At 41.6% G+C, this 20766-nt stretch overlaps 2 protein-coding genes across 4 annotated transcripts in view; both read left to right on the top strand.

Moving 5' to 3' along the window:
* The first annotated feature begins 659 nt into the window (after positions 1 to 659).
* copb1 (COPI coat complex subunit beta 1) lies at positions 660 to 12706 on the top strand. 3 transcript variants are annotated; one of them, XM_061813756.1, is made up of 22 exons: positions 664 to 835; positions 1662 to 1822; positions 1934 to 2163; positions 2349 to 2518; positions 3506 to 3620; positions 3726 to 3818; positions 5078 to 5215; positions 5314 to 5433; positions 5674 to 5781; positions 5864 to 6010; positions 6112 to 6257; positions 7542 to 7638; positions 7730 to 7890; positions 7960 to 8080; positions 8143 to 8370; positions 9065 to 9244; positions 10786 to 10930; positions 11003 to 11122; positions 11201 to 11346; positions 11495 to 11584; positions 11769 to 11924; positions 12413 to 12706. In XM_061813756.1, the coding sequence occupies exons 2-22, from the start codon at positions 1732 to 1734 to the stop codon at positions 12470 to 12472; spliced, it is 2862 nt and encodes a 953-aa protein (XP_061669740.1). In that variant the 5' UTR covers positions 664 to 835; positions 1662 to 1731; the 3' UTR covers positions 12473 to 12706. The 3 variants fall into 3 exon arrangements, with proteins under 3 accessions (XP_061669737.1, XP_061669740.1, XP_061669739.1); XM_061813755.1 differs by having other exon boundaries at positions 11766 to 11924; XM_061813753.1 differs by having other exon boundaries at positions 660 to 835; positions 7730 to 8080.
* A 2831-nt stretch (positions 12707 to 15537) lies between these two features.
* rras2 (RAS related 2) overlaps positions 15538 to 20766 on the top strand; it is a 44720-nt gene continuing 39491 nt past the window's right edge. Inside the window, exon 1 of the mRNA XM_061813757.1 lies at positions 15538 to 16880. Within this exon, the coding sequence (XP_061669741.1) occupies positions 16779 to 16880 (102 nt within the window). The 5' untranslated portion in view covers positions 15538 to 16778. The remainder of the gene's footprint in view (positions 16881 to 20766) is intronic.

The raw sequence follows: 20766 nt of genomic DNA, 5'->3' as shown, positions 1-20766 counted from the left end.
GAACAAAAAAAATTTGACCGTCAAATACACAAGAAACAACAAAAGGTCAAAGGTTATGAATAAAGCGCAGTCGATTCCTTTTTATTCAGGTTCAAACAATCATTTGTCACCAAGGTTTTATTGCGTAAAAATAATTTTTTCTTTATTTCACACCCAGGGGTTCCCGAGTAAAACACATTTTAAATAAGGTTGGGGGAAAAAATGAGAAAAGTAAATACTTTTTTTTATTATTTGCTCGTTTCAAAGCAAAAAGTGTTTTAGAAATGATATTCTTCAGGAATACGGTATTTTCATAGATTTGGAAAAGTTCGTCTTGTGTAGGTAAAAGGACAAAATCACTAATTTAAGATTAATGACAATGCACAGAGATTGCATGGAATTTTTGTAACAATATCCTCAGATCGACTTTGGTTTATGTCCAATTTAATCTCAATATATTTTTCATCCCTCAAGGAGCAAATACATTTATGTCAAATTAATTTTTAGTGACTCAGACCCACAAAAGGGCATTAATCATCCAAGTAAGTACATCTGGAAATTGTAATAGTTTGCAGAGCATTTTCAATTGCAGTTGTTACTTTATCGATTGCAGTTTATTGTATTCATAACTGTATCTCGTACGACTTGTTTTCAATCGCTGTAATTTGAGCCTCCCGGGGCACCGTAGCAGTGATGTGGCCATCAAGCTTTCCGACTTCCACGTCACGAGGAAGTTGTGGCGACCCGAAGAGGCAGCTCACCCTACGGCCCGACTCCCCCCTGACTGACTTTTGTAAATGTAAAGCGTACAACTGCATAGCAAGGCCGCTTTCCAACCCGTTGGTGGTGATTTGAGGTAAACTGCGCACGCGACATTTTGTTAGCACTGCTAACCGCGTCCATATTTGTTCTTTGGCGTCAGATGCTAGCTAGCATTAGCACTAATCATGTCCTCCATTTCATTGCGTTGGGCTAAACGAGAGAAGCTAACGCTAGCCAATGGTTGGTGATTATTTGTCGTTTCTACGTTTTTTTAATCCAGTTTGGGATTAGTTGGATTTTGTTGTCCTCGTTTAATGACCAAGCAAGATGTCTTGCTGTATAATTGGGCGGATGTTAACGTTGCACGATGTCAATACGCTCCGTACTACGTGTCACTTGATTCGGTTTTTTTTTCAAGTCGGAAATCGCATTTTCCAAGATAATCGTCATCATTTTTTTAACGTCAACGTGACCGTGGAGTGATGGGACTTTTACCGTGGACGCGATTAATTTAGTTCTCTGACTTCTATTAGCCATATGCTTTGAGAACACAAACAACATAGATAAACAAATGTATTTAACTTCCATGGTCAACTCCTTTTTACATCCCGCACAGCATCCCTTTAACTTTTCTTTTCGAATCTGTTGATCTTATAGACAGTCAGTGTTCATATTCGTGCATTCTTTAATTGATTTTACTATGTATTAGCTCATGAAAGACGGCAAATAAATCAACAGTGTAAATTTAAACAACTCTTTACAATGCTGTGTATTTTATGTGTCCGGTGTAACTGTTCAAATGAAGCTTGTCCTACCTGGGTTGATAAACCATTTTCATTTGTAAATTTGATTTCTTGGTTAATAAATGAGTTAATGTTGTCTGGGATTTACTCAATTTACTGATGATGTGGCCACTACAGGTGAAAAGCCAGCCAGCCAGTCAGTCATATTTATCAGATTCTTCGAGAACATTCCACATCCAGCAACAAAATGACAGCGGCGGAGAATGTTTGCTACACTCTCATCAATGTTGCCTCCGACTCGGAGCCCCCCTCTGAAGTCTGCTTGAAGACTGATCTGGGTAATTGACTCTCAGAATCTTTTGGAGAAAGTCTTGTGAAATGTTGAAGTGTGATTTTTGCCCACATGGATGTTTCTGTGCTAATCGATGATTTGTTCATCAATTCTACAGAAAAGGGAGAGATTAAAGCAAAAACTGAGGCCCTCAAGAAAGTGATAATCATGATACTGAATGGTGAGAAGCTGCCAGGTCTGCTGATGACCATCATCCGCTTTGTGCTTCCACTTCAAGACCACACCATAAAAAAACTGCTGCTTGTTTTTTGGGAGATTGTTCCCAAAACTACTCCCGATGGCAAGCTGCTCCAGGAGATGATCCTGGTTTGTGACGCCTACAGGAAGGTATGCTAACAAATGTTCTTAACCAATGGAGATTACCTTGGTACCATTTGATTGCTGAATTACATGCTATCCAATAGTCATCCAATAGGAGTATGGAGCCATCATTAAAAAATAGCCATTGATACTTTAGCCATAGTGTTTTAAATGTCGATACATTAACTAATATGGCTTCACTTCAATTTTAGGACCTACAGCACCCCAATGAGTTCATCCGAGGCTCCACTCTCCGTTTCTTGTGTAAATTGAAGGAGTCTGAGCTGCTTGAGCCTCTCATGCCAGCAATCCGTGCTTGCCTGGAGCACCGACACAGCTATGTCCGCCGGAATGCCGTTCTGGCCATTTACACCATCTACAGGTACAGATGTAGCTATATTTACGGGTTGCAGGGAATTGGCCTTTCTATATTAACGTGCCTAATAGCCTTTACACCGATTTGATCGGCCTGATCGGATCAGGTGATGATTTACATTTTTTGCTGATGGCTTTTGATGTCATAATTTGCCGATCTGACTGGTGATGTCATTGTTCAGCTCAGAGAAAGACCTTTGCTCCGCGTCGCTGTCGTACAGAGTATAACGGAATGGAAAAGCTAGTTTTTTTATGTAGTAGTGTTTATATGGAGTTTTTGTTCCCTTTTGACATATAACTGTTAATATCAGACTGTCAATACAGTTATTTTAAAAAAAAAAAAAAAGTCGGCTGCATGGGAGAGAGAAGACAGCATTATCTCAGACTATTGGAATAAAATTCTGGATTCCATTACCATTGCATTCTTTTTTTGTTTTTACCATCATTGGGCTTTATCTTGTCAAATTGTATGTGACCGGATACAGTCGTTACCGTGGAGACGACAACATGAATAGATTGCACAGATTGTATTATAAGGGAAAAATAAAACAACTTGGTGGTCACCTGTGCTCAGGACAGGGAAGGAAGTTCTTGTAAGGCTTGCTTGAGGATATTTTCACGTACTTTTGATACGATGTGGCTTGCAAGCAGGCAACAAAATGTTATGTCGCCTTGCAAGCCTGTGGTAGTAGTTGTTTGTGAATGTGCTTTTCCATGGAATACATGATCTGAGCAGAGTAGTGATTTCCAGCGTTTATGGAGCCATAGGCACATACTTTACAATTGCAAAATATCACGACACACCAACAAACAAAAAATGTCACAAAAAATAGATACATTAATTACTGCCATCTAATAGAAGACGATTCATGTGTTCTGTCTGTCGGATGCACATAGGTAAATGTATATATTTTTGGACAATTAATCACACATATAATAAATCAGTGGTTTTCAGACTGTCAAACGCTCATTTGGTAATAATTGTTTGATACAGAAACTTTGAACATCTCATCCCGGATGCTCCAGAGCTGATCCATGATTTTCTCGTGAATGAAAAAGATGCGAGCTGTAAGAGGAATGCTTTTATGATGCTGATTCATGCAGATCAGGTCTGTGACATATCAACCTTTTTTTTTTTTTTCCCTTGTTGTTGGAATTTGACCTGACACAACAAGCTACCAGAACCCGACTAATTTTCCAAGTGTGTCCTCTAGGATCGAGCTTTGGATTACCTGAGCACGTGCATAGACCAAGTTCATACTTTTGGAGATATTCTACAATTGGTCATTGTGGAGCTGATTTACAAAGTAAGTCACACGTCCTTGAGGTGTAAAAAAAAAAAAAACGAAACTTGTGGTTCCGGTTTCCCGACCGACCCTCAAAATCCCCTGTGACCCTAACATAGTCATAGCGTGACTGAGCCATACCAAATCGAGTTATGTTTTCATGTTTTGCCATGTCCAATTTTTGACATTGTTCCATGTTTTTTGGACCAAACCTTCATGAATTTTGATCTCGTTTTGCACGAGAGAGCCTGAATTAAAGAGGACTGACGAGAAAATGGCAGCACCATGTGCTGGACACGGATTAAAAATATTTTGTAAAAAAAAAAAAAAAAAAAATACCCTAAGCCTCGGTTCTCGAATGTCCTATTTTCGAACAAATCAGTTTTCGAACGAAAATTTTTAGATTTTTTTTTTTTTTTTTTTTTTTTCTTCTGTTTTCGAATGAAAATCGGTACTTGAACGCCCCCAACAAAACCCGGAAATAAAATATTGCGCGTGGCACAAGCAGCTGACCCACGTACGATGCGCTTTGTCAATTCATGCCCCCCCCCCAAAAAAAAAAAAAAAAACCCGGAAATAACATAATGTGCGCGGCGCAACCAGTGGACCCACCCACGACACGTTTTGTTATTGTCAATTTGAACGACTGAAAAATGACATAACGCACGCAGAGCAACCACTTATGTTTTTCTGTATAACGCAGCGTCTGTACACAGACGTGTCCCGGAAGTGACTGTTTTTCATCTTCTCGAGGACTACCATATTAACCCTCAATCATGGCTCCAAAGAAGGCAAGTTGCTTGTTGAAGGTTATTCTGCAATTTTGTTAATAAAAAAAAGTTTACAAGGCTGAGGGCCGAGTCGCTACAGATACAGCAATGCACTCTCAGCCTAGCGCACTCTACTAGTAAAGCATACATTTTAAGCAAAAAATAAATATACTTCTTAAATTCATTTACTATATAAAGTATTTAAACTATACATGTATTTCCACTATGCAGTTTATTTGCCGGAAAAGCTAAAAAAAATGCTTTAAAAAGCCAAATTTTTTAGGCTTGGAACGCATTATTTGTTTTTCCATTGGGAAACATCGATTCGATTTTTGAACAAATCATTTCTCGAACCGTTTTCTGGAAAGGATTGTGGTCGAGAACCGAGGCATCACTGCATAGGAAATCGGAACAAATTTTTTTGTGTTTGTTTGGCATTATCACTAGTAAACCAAAGTCATCTCCAGTGCCCAGAAAATGTTTTTTTTTTTCTTCTTCTTCCTTCATTAGGTTTGTCACGCAAACCCTACTGAGCGTGCCCGCTTTATCCGTTGCATCTACAACTTGCTTCAGTCTTCCAGTCCGGCTGTAAAGTACGAGGCAGCTGGCACGCTTGTAACTCTCTCGAGTGCACCCACAGCCATTAAGGTACACTGGCAAGATTGAAGGCTCATATTTTAAAATGCAGGAAATTGACAGTGACAGTTTATGATTGATTTATGATCTGCACGCCTCAAACTTTACAGGCTGCTGCCCAGTGTTACATCGATCTGATTATCAAGGAAAGTGACAACAATGTGAAACTCATCGTCCTTGATCGATTGGTCGAGCTGAAGGAGCATCCCACTCATGAGCGTGTACTCCAGGTATTTGAAATTTTGGGATATTAATATATAGAATGCTTTTGAATGTCACATGCCAGGCCAATCCGCAGCAGCCAATGTGTTGTGGTAAAAAGTTGAGAATTTTCGAGCTGTTGTGAAATTACTTCATTACTGGGCATTTTTTATTTTTGTAATTTTTTAGCACATGTAGGAATAATTAGAAAATATGTATTATTTGTTGCCAGTGGGTGACACACACACATCCCCTTCTTCCTCACTCAGGACCTCGTCATGGACATTCTCCGTGTTCTCGGGACTCCCGACCTGGAAGTGAGAAAAAAGACCTTGCAGCTGGCCCTGGACCTTGTGTCGTCACGCAACGTGGAAGAGGTCTGTCGAGTCGTGTGTGTGTGTGTGTGCTATGTTTCAGGTTTGTGTTGTTTCAAAACTTAATAGACTTTTCCCTTTTCAGTTGGTGATTGTTTTGAAGAAAGAGGTGATCAAGACGAACAATGTGACCGAACATGAAGATACGGACAAGTACAGGCAGCTCTTGGTCCGCACGCTTCACTCCTGCAGCGTGCGCTTCCCTGACATGGCGGCCAATGTCATCCCTGTGGTGAGATTTTCTTTCAAGGATCGTATCATGCTTTAAATATTTTTGACATGCCATACATATCAGCTTCTCAAGTCATGAACAACTATTTGACACATTTTCAGCTGATGGAATTTTTAAGTGACACAAATGAAGCAGCCGCCGCTGACGTGCTGGAGTTTGTGCGAGAAGCCATTCAGAGATTTGACATCTTAAGACCGCTTATCATTGAGAAGATGCTGGAAGTCTTTCATGCGATTAAAACAGTCAAGTAAGTTAATTTTGATGACTATCAGAAAAACAACACCACTACCTAAACAGACTTGTTTTATTATTTAAAAATAAATAAATAAAACTGACAAGTAAACTGTTCTTTTTCACTGTGAGTGATCAAAGAAATTACCATAACACTTATATGAACAACAAGTGAATGAAAAGGCAAATCATGTGTTTACAGGAACCACTGATGAATAAATCACGTTCAGAAATAATGAACATGGTCACCATGGTTTCCAGTTTCCACTACGCGGGAAACAAGGCGCTTTTTCAACACTAAGCAATTTTCGTCACTTTTCATTATGAAAACCTCCGTCATAGATGGCACTAATTTGATTGCATAACATGTGCAATTTAGGAGTCTCATGGTTGTGTCCCTGAATGCGATCCTTGTTTTTCAGGAACGCTACTGACGTTATGTTTGAGTATGTAAATGGGATGGTGTGCTGTGTGATTATTTCGTGGTTGTCGCCCTCAGTGAATATTGCCAGCGAAGGGAAAGGCATTGACCAAAGTTATTCAAATCATTGGAGGTTATTAAATACAGGATATTCACAGATCCTATCTTTGGTTAGACAATTAATGTTAATCATTCAGCAGAGTCTTTACTATACCGACATTTTCAATAGATACATTTAATAATACATGATTAAAAACTTGAAATATGTATCCATGAAACTGCTATATAGTGTTTTCAACATACCGATATTAAAACTTGGATGTTATAACTGTGTAAAGTACTTCAATAGTATTCACATGATGTCAAAGAAGCTAGCTAATAGACATAGCGGCCATTTTGTGGGAGAAAGAAATACTTGCAGCTCGGCGAGCGAACAATATTATTATATTCTATATTATATTCTATACAGGTACTTAATGGTAAACACCTGTGCTGTTCATGGGTGTAACAAAAGGGCCAAAAGCATTATTAAATCAGTTTTTAGTGTTTAAAAATATGATGTAAAAAGACATCCATCCATTTCTGAGCTGTTTATCCTCACGAGGGTCGCGGTAGTGTGGGAGGAAACCGGAGTGCCCGGATAAAACGCACGCAGGGACGGGGAGAACATGCGAACTCCTCACAGGGGCGGGGCTGCGATTGAACACGGGTCTTCAGCACTGTAAGGCCAACGCTTTCCGTGCCGCCATTTGTACACAATATTGTCCCGTTTTAGTAGTCGAGAATGGTCAAACGATGTGCGGGCGTAAAATATTTTTCGCTTAGAACTAGACAACCCTACTGCGATATCAGTTTGAGGCCTTCCGCTTTACTTTCCAGAATATTCAGAGGAGCGCTTTGGATCTTGGGGGAATACTGCAGCACTAAAGAAGACATCCAGAGCGTGATGACGGAGGTCCGCAGGTCACTGGGCGAGGTATGTGTGTCCTGCAATCTATTCTATGTGCGTCCCGTAAATTATTTTGTAGCTTTCACAAATATATCTGAAATGCTGTTTAACTGCGCAGATTCCGATCGTGGAGAATGAGATAAAGAAAGAAACGGGGGAGTTGAAGGCAGAGGATGAAGTGACTGCAGCTCCAGCTCAGAAACTGGTGACGGAGATGGGCACGTATGTGACACAGAGCGCGCTCAGCTCCTCCAGGCCTTCCAAAAAAGACGAAGACAGGTCAGAGAACAGCTTGGACAGTTTGTCGCATAATTTTGTCAGCCCACTCATTCTGTTCCTGGTGCTCAGGCCTCCGCTGAGGGACTTCTTGATGCACGGCTACTTCTATGTGACTTCTTCTCTAGCCACAACACTGACCAAAGTGGCTTTGCGCTACGTTTCTATCGTTCAAGATAAAAAGAAACAAAATGTAAGTTCGCCAGCAGTCGTGAAACTGAATACATGCCCGACTAACCTCGTTCTCCTTAATAGTCTTTTGTCGCAGAGGCCATGTTGATCATGGTCACCGTGCTGCACCTGGGCAAGTCCTCCCTGGCCAAGAGGCCAATCACAGACGACGACGTGGACCGCATCTCGCTGTGCCTGAAGGTCCTGTCAGAGTGCTCGCCGCTCATGAATGACATCTTCAACAAGGAGTGCCGGAAATCCCTGTCGCGCATGCTGACTGTCAGAATGGAGGAGGAGAAGCTTTCACAGAAGGTACCGACTCTTACCTCCAAAACTGAAGAAGTAAACGCCTCTGAATGTTCTTTGTATTCACCTGGGATTTTTCCTGGTTAAAGAACAGTCTTCCCCTTCTTTTGGTAGCTTGTGCGCTTTTATCGTCAGAGGACACAATGTTTTGTGGGTCCTGAAAGATCAGTTAGAATGCTCTAAGATGTGGCAAATATGCGCAACTCTGCTTTGAAAATGTCTGACAGGGAATGAGTTAGAGGCGGGGAGAGGCCTCTGTTGGAAACACCCTGGGATTACACTTTTCCCTTCAGTTGTAAAAGTTGTCTTTGACGGAACAGAATTCCAGAATTTGATCTTTTTTTTTTTTTTCTTTTTTTTTTTTTTGAGACTAGATTATTTGAAGGAATGCAAGGAGCGCACTCTAAATGTGACAGAGAGAGGGGTGTTGTCAAATACTTTTTTTTTTTTTTTTTTCTCCCCAAATCATCCGTTGTCTCTCTCCAGGTGACAGTTGTGTTCACAGCAGAATGTTCATTCTGTTACAATTCAGGGGGTGCATCCCGGGGATTTGGAGCCACAATACTGAATATCACTTTGAGGCCTGCCACATTCGTTCTCTAAATATGATTAAACCTGCACCCCTTCATGTATACTTGCGGCAGGCCTTTTGGTTGGCTTGGTAACACAAATGTCCTTTTCCGTCTTTTTCCGACTTCAGAAAGAGTCCGAGAAGCGCAGTGTGACGGTGCAGGCCGACGACCCCATCTCCTTCATGCAGCTCACAGCCAAAAATGAGACCACTTCGAAGGAGGACCAGTTCCAGCTCAGCCTGTTGGCTGCCATGGGCAACACTCAAAGGAAGGAAGCCGCTGATCCAATGGCTTCAAAACTCAATAAGGTGTGACGACAGCAGTGGACACATCCTTTGCTTCACCAGCAGATGGAAGCATTTAAAAGATGAATTTCCGTATTTTTCAGACTATAACTCAAACCACACTATAATGCACAGTGTCAATGAACGGGTCTTTTATCATACATAAACCGCACTAGATTATAAGGTGCATTAAGACAAGCAATGCAGATGTCATTTTCCACACATAATAAAATGTTGAAGCACAGTATTACTCCGCGAGGGTCATCACTACGGTGTCCGCAATGGACCTTTCCGATGGCGATCTTAAGCTCCGCCCCCTTAGCCATGTCCCACAAGCTTCGAAAATGGCGATTGAACAGAACATGTTTGAAGGCGATTCTCAATCGCGTATTCCGGATAATATTGGCGTATGTTTTTTGCTCAATGCGTCACTTGTCCAAGAGAGTTCTACAGAGAGGTCTCAACTATTTCACGCAAGGATGTGTACACGGACTTAAAATTATGGACGGAGCAGGACGCATTGTCAGATTTGCAGCGAAACGTTGGAGATCGGAAAAAAAAAAGTTTGACGCCTTACAAACTTCAACAGGATAAAATAGTGCATGTAAAGCAGTGTGAGTACTTTTTATTTGGGAAGATCACGAGTAATATCACTGAAGTCTTTAGAAGTGAGCGGGTGTATTCATTTGACTTTGCTCGTAATGGAATCCAGTGCTCTGTCTTAAAAGTCCGATGTGATACAAATAGGCAAATGGACATTTCTCTAGCATGACATGGCGCATTTACGTATCCCTAAGCCGACTCTTCGGCATAAAACATGACACACTTCATTTGGCAGGTCAGTCATACACTAACAGAGGGAAAGTTGTTCTCCTGCAATGTATAAAGCACTGATAATAATTCAATCAAACTCAGAGAAGAGACTTCTCCCTCACTTACCTTTGAACATACAGCCTTGTGTTTGTTGATATTGTCCACATTTAGTTGTACGAGCGCTCTTCCGCGAGCCTTAATCCGTCGTAGCCACTTCGTCAACTGTTTTTTTTTTTTTAGGCTTTGGAAAATGAATGAAGCGGGCCCCTTGTAACCTAGCAAGATACCTTTCATCAGAATTGCACGTTCCCCAAGTGCATCTGAGGACCATTTTCTTGGAAACATTAACTTTTACAAGCGCACGCTACTGACAACCAGTATTGCTTGTGGGACAACATGTCAGAAGGGGCGGGTTAAGACAATGCGGCTTTCTGATTGGCTATTATTGTACAAGTTATTGACAGGTCGGAAAAGTCCATTCTCAGTCATGCTCCGTAGCTCACACGAATACTCGTACTAAAGCATTTTGACGGGGTTTTGACTGCCATGTACGGCGTAAAATCAGTTCGATATCAGTAAGCACAACCAGAATTCGTACATAAGGTGCACCAGATTTATAAGCCGTACTCTCGATTTGTTAGAATTCGTTAAAAATTTTAAGCGTGCCTTATAGTCTGAAAAAAATGTGCTACAGATAGAATGACTGAGCCGTAATATTTGCCCCTTTTTTCTATTTTTCACTGCATGTTTAGGTGACCCAGCTTACAGGTTTCTCAGATCCAGTGTACGCAGAAGCCTATGTCCACGTCAACCAGTATGATATTGTGCTGGATGTGCTCGTCGTAAACCAAACCAGCGACACGCTCCAGAACTGCACCCTCGAGCTGGCTACTTTAGGTAAGTTCCCTTCGCTGTCGTTTATCTTAGTGTTGCTGAGTTGCTTCTCTTATGAAAGACATTTTTCCGCAGGTGACCTCAAGCTTGTCGAGAAGCCTTCCCCACTCACTCTGGCCCCTCACGACTTTGCGAACATCAAGGCTAACGTCAAAGTAGCGTCGACTGAAAATGGCATCATCTTTGGGAACATAGGTGAGAAAAGTGAACAATTCAACAAGTGATGACATTGTGTGCTAAATGGAGTTTTGACTCTTTTTTTTTTTTCCCAAGTGTATGATGTGTCCGGGGCTGCAAGCGACAGGAACTGCGTTGTCCTCAGCGACATCCACATCGACATCATGGACTACATCCAGCCGGCATCGTGTACAGACGCTGAATTCAGGCAGATGTGGACTGAATTTGAGTGGGAAAACAAGGTGAGTTTTGGAATTCTGTTCAGTGCTGACGTAAGGGCAGCCTTTTTTTAGCCGTTCCGTCCGTTTATAATCACCATGAGTTTTAGAATAACTTCATGAACTGTGAAGATTTGTGTATCAACCCGTTCACGGATTTTACTCCTGGTAGGTGACTGTAAACACAAACATCACTGATCTGAACGAGTACCTCCAACATATCCTCAAGTCCACAAACATGAAGTGCCTAACTCCAGAGAAGGTTTGTGAAAGCAGCCCAAAATATCTAAATTCGTTTGGTACATTTTAAAAAAGACATCTTGATGTGTTTTGCCTGGCTGTGTGTCACTTTAAAAAAGAAAAAATGATTCCATGGCAACATGTCAGACAGACGCAAAGACTGTTATTGTCAATTTTTAAAATTTTCTTTCTCTCCTATCAAGCAGGCATTGTCTGGCTTCTGTGGTTTCATGGCCGCCAACCTCTACGCCCGTTCCATCTTTGGCGAAGACGCCCTTGCTAACGTCAGCATCGAGAAGCCCATCCACCTGGGGCCAGACGTACCCGTCAATGGACATATACGCATTAGAGCCAAAAGTCAGGTGGGTAACCGCTGCTGTACCAACCAGCACTCCCTGCGACCCTCGTGAGGATAAGCGGCAAAGGAAATGGATGCATGGGTGAATACAGCGGTACCTCGACTTAACTAGTTTCTCTACGTACAAAGTGACGCTCGGATGAGTTTTTGCTTTGACATTATGTTTTGGTATGACAGGCCTTGCGTAGACTGTCGCATTAAATATGAAACAAAAAATTACATGTAATATTTTTAAACAACCACATAACTATCTTACAAAACTCCACTGGCTTAATGGTAACACAATACATAATGCCATAGACGGGGTAACGAAACGAGCATTTTTTTTTTTTTTTTACGGCGTTACGGCCCTTTAAGCAGCGGACATTTGACGTGTTGCCAGACAATAATCAAGCGTGATCATGGAACAAATTAAACTCGTAAATGCGGGTTAGCAGGGATACTGACTGAATGTGATTTAGTACAATAAATCTTCACTTCTGTGTTCAACAGGGGATGGCCTTGAGCCTTGGTGACAAGATCAACCTCTCCCAAAAGAAGGCAACTCTCTGAAAGAACTTTCAGCAGAACTTGATCCTTCTGACCTTGTAAAAGTAACTCACTCTTCTATGTATCGTCATCCTTGTTCCCTGGCAATTCTGCGCATTTACAATTCTGGATGGTTAATGGCTCCTCTACTGCTTTTTTTCTTTCTTTTTTTTTTTTTTATCATCGCTCGTCTCGGATATCTACTCATTTCTGGTTCATTTGAAATAAATGTCCATTAAAAGAGCCGTAGTCAATGTATTTATTCGTTCTGTCATTAATATATTGTATCTTAAACAACTGTCTCACAATGAAATGCACTGTTTAAATAATTTCTGAACATTGTTCCCGTTGTGTAATTTTCACCTGAATGCACCACAGTACTTTTTGGAAAGACCAACCGTATGAAATGCTATTAGGGAATATTGCATGTAAAGTAGTACTGTATTTTCCCACATGTAGTACATATAAATTAACTATTGAGTAGCTGGCATCTTTTTAGGGGAAAGGCTTCATTTGTACACCTTGTTTTTGTATTTTTTTATAATCCCCCCCCCCTCAGAATACTGACATTGTGACGAGCTAAATACAGTAATGTGTAATTTAGCCTTCTAATGTTACAATGCTGCAGATAAAGTACTTGTGCTGTTCTCAATTTCTTTATTTTTTAGGTAAAAAAAAATTATTCAACGCTACTTGCCCCCGTGTTGGGAAAAAAAATTGGCATGAGCAACAAGTGAAATTGTTTTCTCTAATGGGCAAATGAGTCTTTGTCTCTCTAGAGATATTTTAGCGCACTTTTCCAAGCGGAATTGTTTCAGTTCAGCAACACGTGAGAGTTTTCGAGCATGATCGGCCTTTTGAAGGTCATGCCACAGTACTTCAGATGGATTCAAGTCTGGACTTTAACAAAACAAAACAAAACCTGCATTTTTTTTTTTTTTTTTTTTTTTTAAGCCTTTGAGAAGGGGACGTGCACCAAAACTCAAAAGTGCATCGGCCTGAGGTCACAAACTGATTCTCTCGAATTGTCCAGGTTCTGTTGTAAATAAGTAGCCCCAAACCATCACACAACCACCACTACCATCTTTGACTGACGGTATAATGTTCTCTTATGTTTACACCGGATGTAATGATAGTTTTCCAGGCTGTGTAATATTCTCACAAAAGTCTTTTGTAATCATACAGTTGTTGTTTTACATAAGAAAGACGGGCCTTAATATTCTCTTTGGTCCAGGGGTTTTCACCTTGGAACAATGCTCAGGATGCCATTTTTGCACAGTCTTTATTGTTGAGTCATGAAGTCGGACCTTAACTGAGGTAAGGGAACCCTGCAGTTCTTGAGATGTTGTCCTGCGTGTCTATTGGGAATGTGGCATTTATTTCATGACATGGATTATTTATTGGGTTATTTTGTGGACTCGAGCCAAGGCCACTGTTTGAGGATTTTGAGGTATTTCTATTGGAAAGTCCTGCATTTGATTATAATTTTGCTCCTATCAAAATTATAAAAAAAGGGATCGTATCAACAGGATGTCATAACTGAACGGCAAGTCCTTGTTTCCAAGAAACAGTTACTGTCACAATAATACACTTTCTTGAGCATCCGTTGTGCAATATCAAGTCCCAGTTCTTCAGAATTTAAGATTTGTAACCAAAGAAACAGGATTTCAGTATATTTGGAAAAACGTCAACTATAACAGATCTGATGCAGCTAAACTCCCTTTGATTTATTATGATTATTTTAGGCATTCATCATAAACTGTGCAATAAGTCATGCATTAACACAAATACTTGTATTAAATTTTACATTATTCAATAAGATATAACAATGTGAAACTATTTTGCAAGTGGAGGGGACTCCCACGTGAAGCTTCATAGCTGCGGAAAGAACTCCAGGCTCAGGCCGTAATCGGAATTCCTCACATGCCTGATGCGTTACGCAGTCTGAGGCCGATGTGGAAATAATCCTGTCAGGGCCCTGAACGCCACAGCGACAACATGAAACAGACCACACATCCTCGTCACTAACCTGCAACAAAAGTTGAATTACTCCGATGGGAACTCCAGGCGCCACAACGGCCCGTTCAGAGTCTACTGGACGCTAGGTGGCGTGACAGTCCTCAGCGGATACTGCAAAGTGACCGGCGGTTTATCATCCTTTATTTATCAAACTGGAATTATCGAAATGCCAGAAAGCACACAGGTACTGCTTGTCAACTCAAGCATGAGTGAAAGCGGAAGTAATGCTCAGGTTTTCCCCCTATGATCACACATTCTTACACAATAATCTACGTGAGTACTTTTTCCCACCTCTGCGCAATGCAATTATTGTGCATTTTTAGGGAAAATTTTGCAAAAGAAAATAGCTTCATCACTTCTACTTTTACAGTCTTTGGAAACACTGCGTGAGTACTTTCTCCACCTCTGCTCTATACAGTTTCTGTACTTTTGCAAATGTAATCAATCAGTACTTCGTCATTGTATTTTATTCCCCGCTCAAGAGAGGCGAGTCACTTATCTTTAAAAAAAAAAAAAAAAAAAAACACATCGAGCGGTATGTCGATTGGTTGAAGCCAATTGGCCGCCATCTTGGTACTCCCAAAATTTGTGGAGGACATGGTTTACAGGTTGGATTATGGCGGGGTTTTTCCTCAAAATTTGGCATGGAGAATTAAAACTGGTCGTGTGAGCGTGACATTTTTTCACTTCTGGTAACGTGAAGGATTTTGAATTCGACTTGGTAAACCAAAAAAGGCGAAGTGCAAAGGAAAGACAGAACAGCGTGACTAGCAAGAAACCTTGCAAATGACCTAGGGCCCGATTTCCGGGACATGTTATCTTTTACCAAAATACGCTGTGAAGCACTATCATCATAACATAGCAAAAAACTAAGCATTTTTTTTGTCATTAAAAACATTAAATTTTAAGTCAATCAGTTAGATATATTTTTGGAAATAATGACTTGCAATGGGAAAATACATCCTGAACGCATTGTTTATTTGTTGTCTCTGCGGCGTCCTCTTTCAGACAGAAAGTTTAAACTGATTTCCTTGTATTTGAAAATCAAATTAAATTTTCAGAGTTCTGTATTATGAAAATCATCAAAATTTTCACAGAAAATGTGTTTTCTTGCTAATCCACTGATGAAGTTTTTCGCAAAAAAAAACATCGGCCTATGGATAGGTTTCCAATGACGTCGCCACAGTCCTTAGCAAAGCAAAGCAAATTTCTTTGTAGAGCTCATTTCATACACGAGGTAACTCAATGTACTTTACATGATTAAAGGTATTTCAAAACAAAGAGATAAAACATATAAAATGGGATAAAAACAATAAAAAATGACAATCACAATATTGAAAAAAGGACAATTAAAACTGCATACAGTGCAAATATGATCAAAAAGTGGATATATTCTAAAAAGCACGAGAAGAAAAAAGTTTTCGACCTGGATTTAAAAACATTCACACTTGGGGTTGACCTCACCTCTGTCGGCAACTTATTCCATTTGTGTAAAGCAAATGTGCGTGCGATTAGACCAATCGGATAAATTAATGATTAAAAAAAAAACTTCACGCTTAACCTATCAACTGTGTTCTCTGACCTCTATGACACACAAGATGGTGTAATTGGAAACACATCCATAAAGGTGAAGCAGAGCGTGAACAGTAAACAACAACAACCGTAAACAAAACTTTGTTCAAGTGAATTAAGGTCATCAGATAATTAAAAAAAACTTGACAAACAAACTTTAACAGTGTCAAAGTAAATCTTTTTAATTTACGCGTGGAATGTTTTCTCACAACCACGAAATCGGAGATTAACGCAATTAATCGCTGTCGCTGCACAGGTCAGCATGCTTGTTTTGGGAGTATCAAGATGGCGGATGGCGAATTCAGTTTTGGCGGCCGATGAGCCAAAAGTTTTTTTTTTTTGGTTTGTTTTAGATCAGTGGTCGCAAAGTTAGTCTCAGGACAGCCGGGACGAGGGCTAAAAAACGATGCGCACGCGGGGAGCCCCTGTCGACAGACGCCGGTACCGCACCGGCTGAGGCCGACTCCTCCGGCGTCCTCGTCTCGTTGAAAGCGTCGCGCGCAGGCGGAGGCGGCCGGCCAGTGTTGTCGACGAGCCCGTTTCGGCATCTTTCTGGGGGGTGCTCCCTGTTCCCCCCCCCCACCACCACCACCACCACCACCACCACCACCAACCTCCTCCTCCTCCTCTTTCTCCAGACTGCGTAAGGCTTCCCCCCCCCCCCCCTCCCTCCCCGGTTGGAAAGGAGAAAAGTGGAGCTCCGGTGCGGCGAAGAGGCGGTGGCGGCCAAGTGTCCTCGATGGCAGGCTGGAAGGACGGCTCGGTGCAGGAGAAGTACCGCTTGGTCGTCGTCGGAGGCGGCGGGGTGGGCAAGTCGGCCCTGACGATCCAGTTTATTCAGGTCAGTGAGGCTTGCGCTCTCTCTTCCACCCCCCACTCGGGTGCCCAAAACACGGGGAGAGGCCGGACGGAGCCCCCGAGTAGCGGGCACCGGGGGCGGTCTCGGCGGCGGTGTTTGTTTTCTCCGCCGCGACTTTGCTGAGGCCTGCAGCAACTTAGCGACGGAGGGATTCGAAATCTTCTTTTTTTTTGGGAATCATGGCCGTCAACTGCGTGAAACGTCGCCGGCTGACTTTGCGCTCCGCTTGTTAGTCGGAAAAGGGGGAAGTTGATTTTAAGCAGAGGTGGCAAAAAGTACGCGCACTCTGTACTTAAGTAGAAGTACAAGTACTTGTGTTTGGGGGCGGGGGGGTTGAAGAAGAGATTTATATATTTTAACCAAAATGCAGTCAACTACTAGAGTAAAAGTAAATCTTATACAATATCCATTAAAAAAAACTTGGTACAATGTAAACAAAAAAATCTTTTAAATATAGACACATTAAAACGGGACCTTGATTTAGGACTTTTTTTTTTTTAAATTCTATGATCAAGTTTGTAACTGAATTTATTTGCATATCAAATACATTCCCCTGCTGAAATGAACGAAATGCCGTTCATCTGTTCCAAAATGTTTTTTAGTTTTTGTTTCAATCCCTGATTTGATAACTTGGCACAATTGAAATTAAAAAAAAAAAAAAGAAAAGCCAAAAATCTGATCCACCCCCCCTGCCAACATCCTTTATTTATTTAACAATACCGCTTGTAATCATTTAGCACAACAGGAAATAACACTTCTGTAGTCTGCACACAAAATAGTTTAACTATTTTATGAACTTGTATTGTGATCATATATAGTAAAAAAAAAAAAAAAGCAAAAATGTAACTTTACATGCAAAAAAAGGCCAATAATTTTGCTTAAATTGTCAACTCATTAACAATAAAATATACACTTATTTATTATTGACAACAACTGAGAGATGACCCATACCTGTATATATTTCTTTCCAGATACTTTTTTGAGCACTAGGAAGCACATGTTGATTTTTTTTTTTTAAGACCCAACATATTTGCTGACAAGATCAACCATCTCTCGGATGAGAAATCTCTTTCCTCTCCAAATTATTTTGCTGTCAATGTTAATGCTTTATCTGCCTCTTTTAGTGTCACAATCCTATTTTGACAAAGTACAGATTTATGTTTTCGTATCTAGGGAGTAAAACAAACAAGTTGTCAGGTAAAGGACAAATACCTCAAAAATCTACTTAAAGGGGGAATTCACTAGTTTGCATGAACAATGTATCCAATAGATCATATAATATGTACTCTATCTTGACAATGTGATGTTAAATCCTCTCTCATTTGGAAAAGATTTTTATCGAAAATTGCGAATTTTCAGGGGTGCCGCCATTTTCGCGAGTCACATGACCTACGTGGGCGGATGTGACGTGTTACGTGCCGTTGCAAACGCTTGATTACATGAGACACCATTACGCCTGATTTCTCGGATTTATCCTCATCTGATGAAGAAATAGCAGCATCGGTTGATCGGGAAGACGAAGGAATACTTCCACACACAGCCGTGAGCGGCACGGCCATGAGCAGCTCTCCGCCGCTCGGTTGATCGGGAAGACGGAGGAATACTTCCATACAGATTTGAACCTGTGGCTGAAATGACACCGCCGAGCAGCGGAGCCGTGAGCTCGCTCCCCCCGCAAGCGAGCTCCGCCGCTCGGCTGTAAATAATGTTGAATATGCGGATGGTTCTTCGGGTGGAATGACGCGCAGTCTGACGAGCTCGCCTCGGCCGGGGAGCGGCGTTATCTACAGCCACAGGTTCAAATCTGTATGGAAGTATTCCTCCGTCTTCCCGATCAACCGATACTGCTATTTCTTCATCAGATGAGGATAAATCCGAGAACTCAGCGCTGGGCATAAATGGTGCCCCATGTAATCCAGCGTTTGGAACGGCACGTAACTCGTCACATACGGCCACAGAGGTCATGTGACTCGCAAAAATGGCAGCACCCCTGAAAATTCGCAATTGTCGATTAAAAAAAATCTTCTCAAAACACTTAAATGAGAGAGGATTTAACATCACCTCGTCAAGATAGAGTAAAGATCTATTGGATACATTGTAAATGCAAACCAGTGGATTTCCCCTTTAAGTAGAGTAAAACAAGATTTTCTACTTACTGCCCATCACTCAATTCAAGAGCCTATAACTTGTTCTACTTCATCATCAAGACAAGCAAAGTCGACCGATTTACGTCACTACTTTCAAACAACGGTGTAAGAGATGTAGCAATATTTACGTGCAAGGTAAAAGTTGCCCTAAAGTTGCCTCAGTCCCCCTCCCCCCACCCCCTGCAGGAAGAACATCACGGCAGCAGCCATAGACAAAAGTCCGCAGCTAAATCACATGAGAAATATGCTGGAGCCGCACAGGAGGGGGAAATTTGTCCCGCTTGACTGACTGCAAGTAAGCAAGCTGGCAGCACAAAGTGTCCAAGAAAAGATGATTAACTTCGGAGTTCAGCTGACGTCTCGCCCGAAATGCGACTATTGTTCCCGGGGACCACCCGGCTTTTTTTTCGTGTTGACGATGCACCCCTTTTCGGGTGCAGACAGAAGCGGCCTTTACTTCGACCTCCCCGCCCCCCGGCCCTCATCGTGGCCGTTTGGTTAGCCCCCACCGTTCGCAAAAAAAAAAAAAAAACCAAAACAAAACAAAAAAAACCGCACACGCGCAACATGGCAAAACTTTGCCCTTTGCGGCGTGTTTGTGTCTCGGTCGCGTAGAAGTGATGCCTGACTTTTGCTTCCAAGAGACGAGACTGCAGGCAGCTGCATGTCTCTGCGGTGTCAGACAATGGTGGGCTGGCACATGTTTCAGTGTGGGGGGGTGAAAAGCTTCTGATGAATGTGTGTGTGTGTGTTGGAGGGGGCGGGGGGCAGTCACGTCTAATGAGGGTTCAAAAAGCTCATTAACTGCATACCAAGTAAAAAGGGATCAGATAGATGTGGCCCAAATTCTTGCCGTAGCCTACTGACCCTGTTGCCCCCCCCCCCCCTCCACGCAGGTTTTAAAGAACAAAGTAACAGTTCGAGAATGTCCGAAGTTTGTGATCATTTCACAATTAAATGAAAGATAAAGTGTGCCATGTTCACTGCAAATCAGAACTAACAAGACGTGATTTTTTTTTTTCCGTTTATAGGCGGAATTCCGTCTTTTTGAATTGCATTGATAAAAAAATATATATATATATAATCTCTGTTTTTCTGCAATATTCCGACCGTAGCCTGTGCCAGAATCCACACTCTCGTTCATGTTGCGGTCCGACTTTTGCAAGCGAGGTGGAAGATTAGATACACGTCTGTTGATTGGTCGAATGCGTTCCTCCTGACCAATGGAAACGCTTGTTGTATACGAGGCGGTTCATGGGGACATTTTCAAGTCAACACGATGGCGGCGCTCAAGAGGAAACACGCCTCGCAAGTGAAAGATATCGATAGATATGTCAAAAATAAGTTCCGATGGGATTGGATGGAAGGAGGAATCGTCGATACAGTTGGAAAGACGGAAGTTACCCCTCGGTTAAGTGACTTCGTTTGCAAAATTGTTCGACCGCGTAGGGTCAGGATATTATTGACTATGGATCAAGCGGTTTCAAGGCATTGCAAGTTCACGCCAAACGACAAAAACACGTCGAACAACTGAAAGCAACGAAAACAAACTTTTCCATCGCTGCTACATTAAGATGTCAACCCAAGTCCAACAAGCAACCCCAGTTGCAGACAGTGAGAGTTCAGAAGCAATTACTTCCAAAAATGTCTGTATTATTTACCAATAACAACACATGACGTTAATAATTGTTGTCAAATTCAGGCGTTTCAATCATATACTA

This window comes from Syngnathoides biaculeatus, chromosome 3, assembly GCF_019802595.1.
Source record: "Syngnathoides biaculeatus isolate LvHL_M chromosome 3, ASM1980259v1, whole genome shotgun sequence".
NCBI classification, from domain to species: Eukaryota; Metazoa; Chordata; class Actinopteri; order Syngnathiformes; family Syngnathidae; genus Syngnathoides; species Syngnathoides biaculeatus.
This window is presented reverse-complemented; position numbering and strand designations above follow the sequence as displayed.

Bases quoted from the DNA above. Each gene is read 5' to 3' on its own strand.
- copb1 (XM_061813753.1), top strand. From the start codon at position 1,732: ATGACAGCGGCGGAGAATGTTTGCTACACTCTCATCAATGTTGCCTCC. The intron at 3,819-5,077 runs GTAAGTCACACG...TTCCTTCATTAG, and splicing joins TTGTGGAGCTGATTTACAAA to GTTTGTCACGCAAACCCTAC. The intron at 9,245-10,785 runs GTGTGACGACAG...CTGCATGTTTAG, and splicing joins TGGCTTCAAAACTCAATAAG to GTGACCCAGCTTACAGGTTT.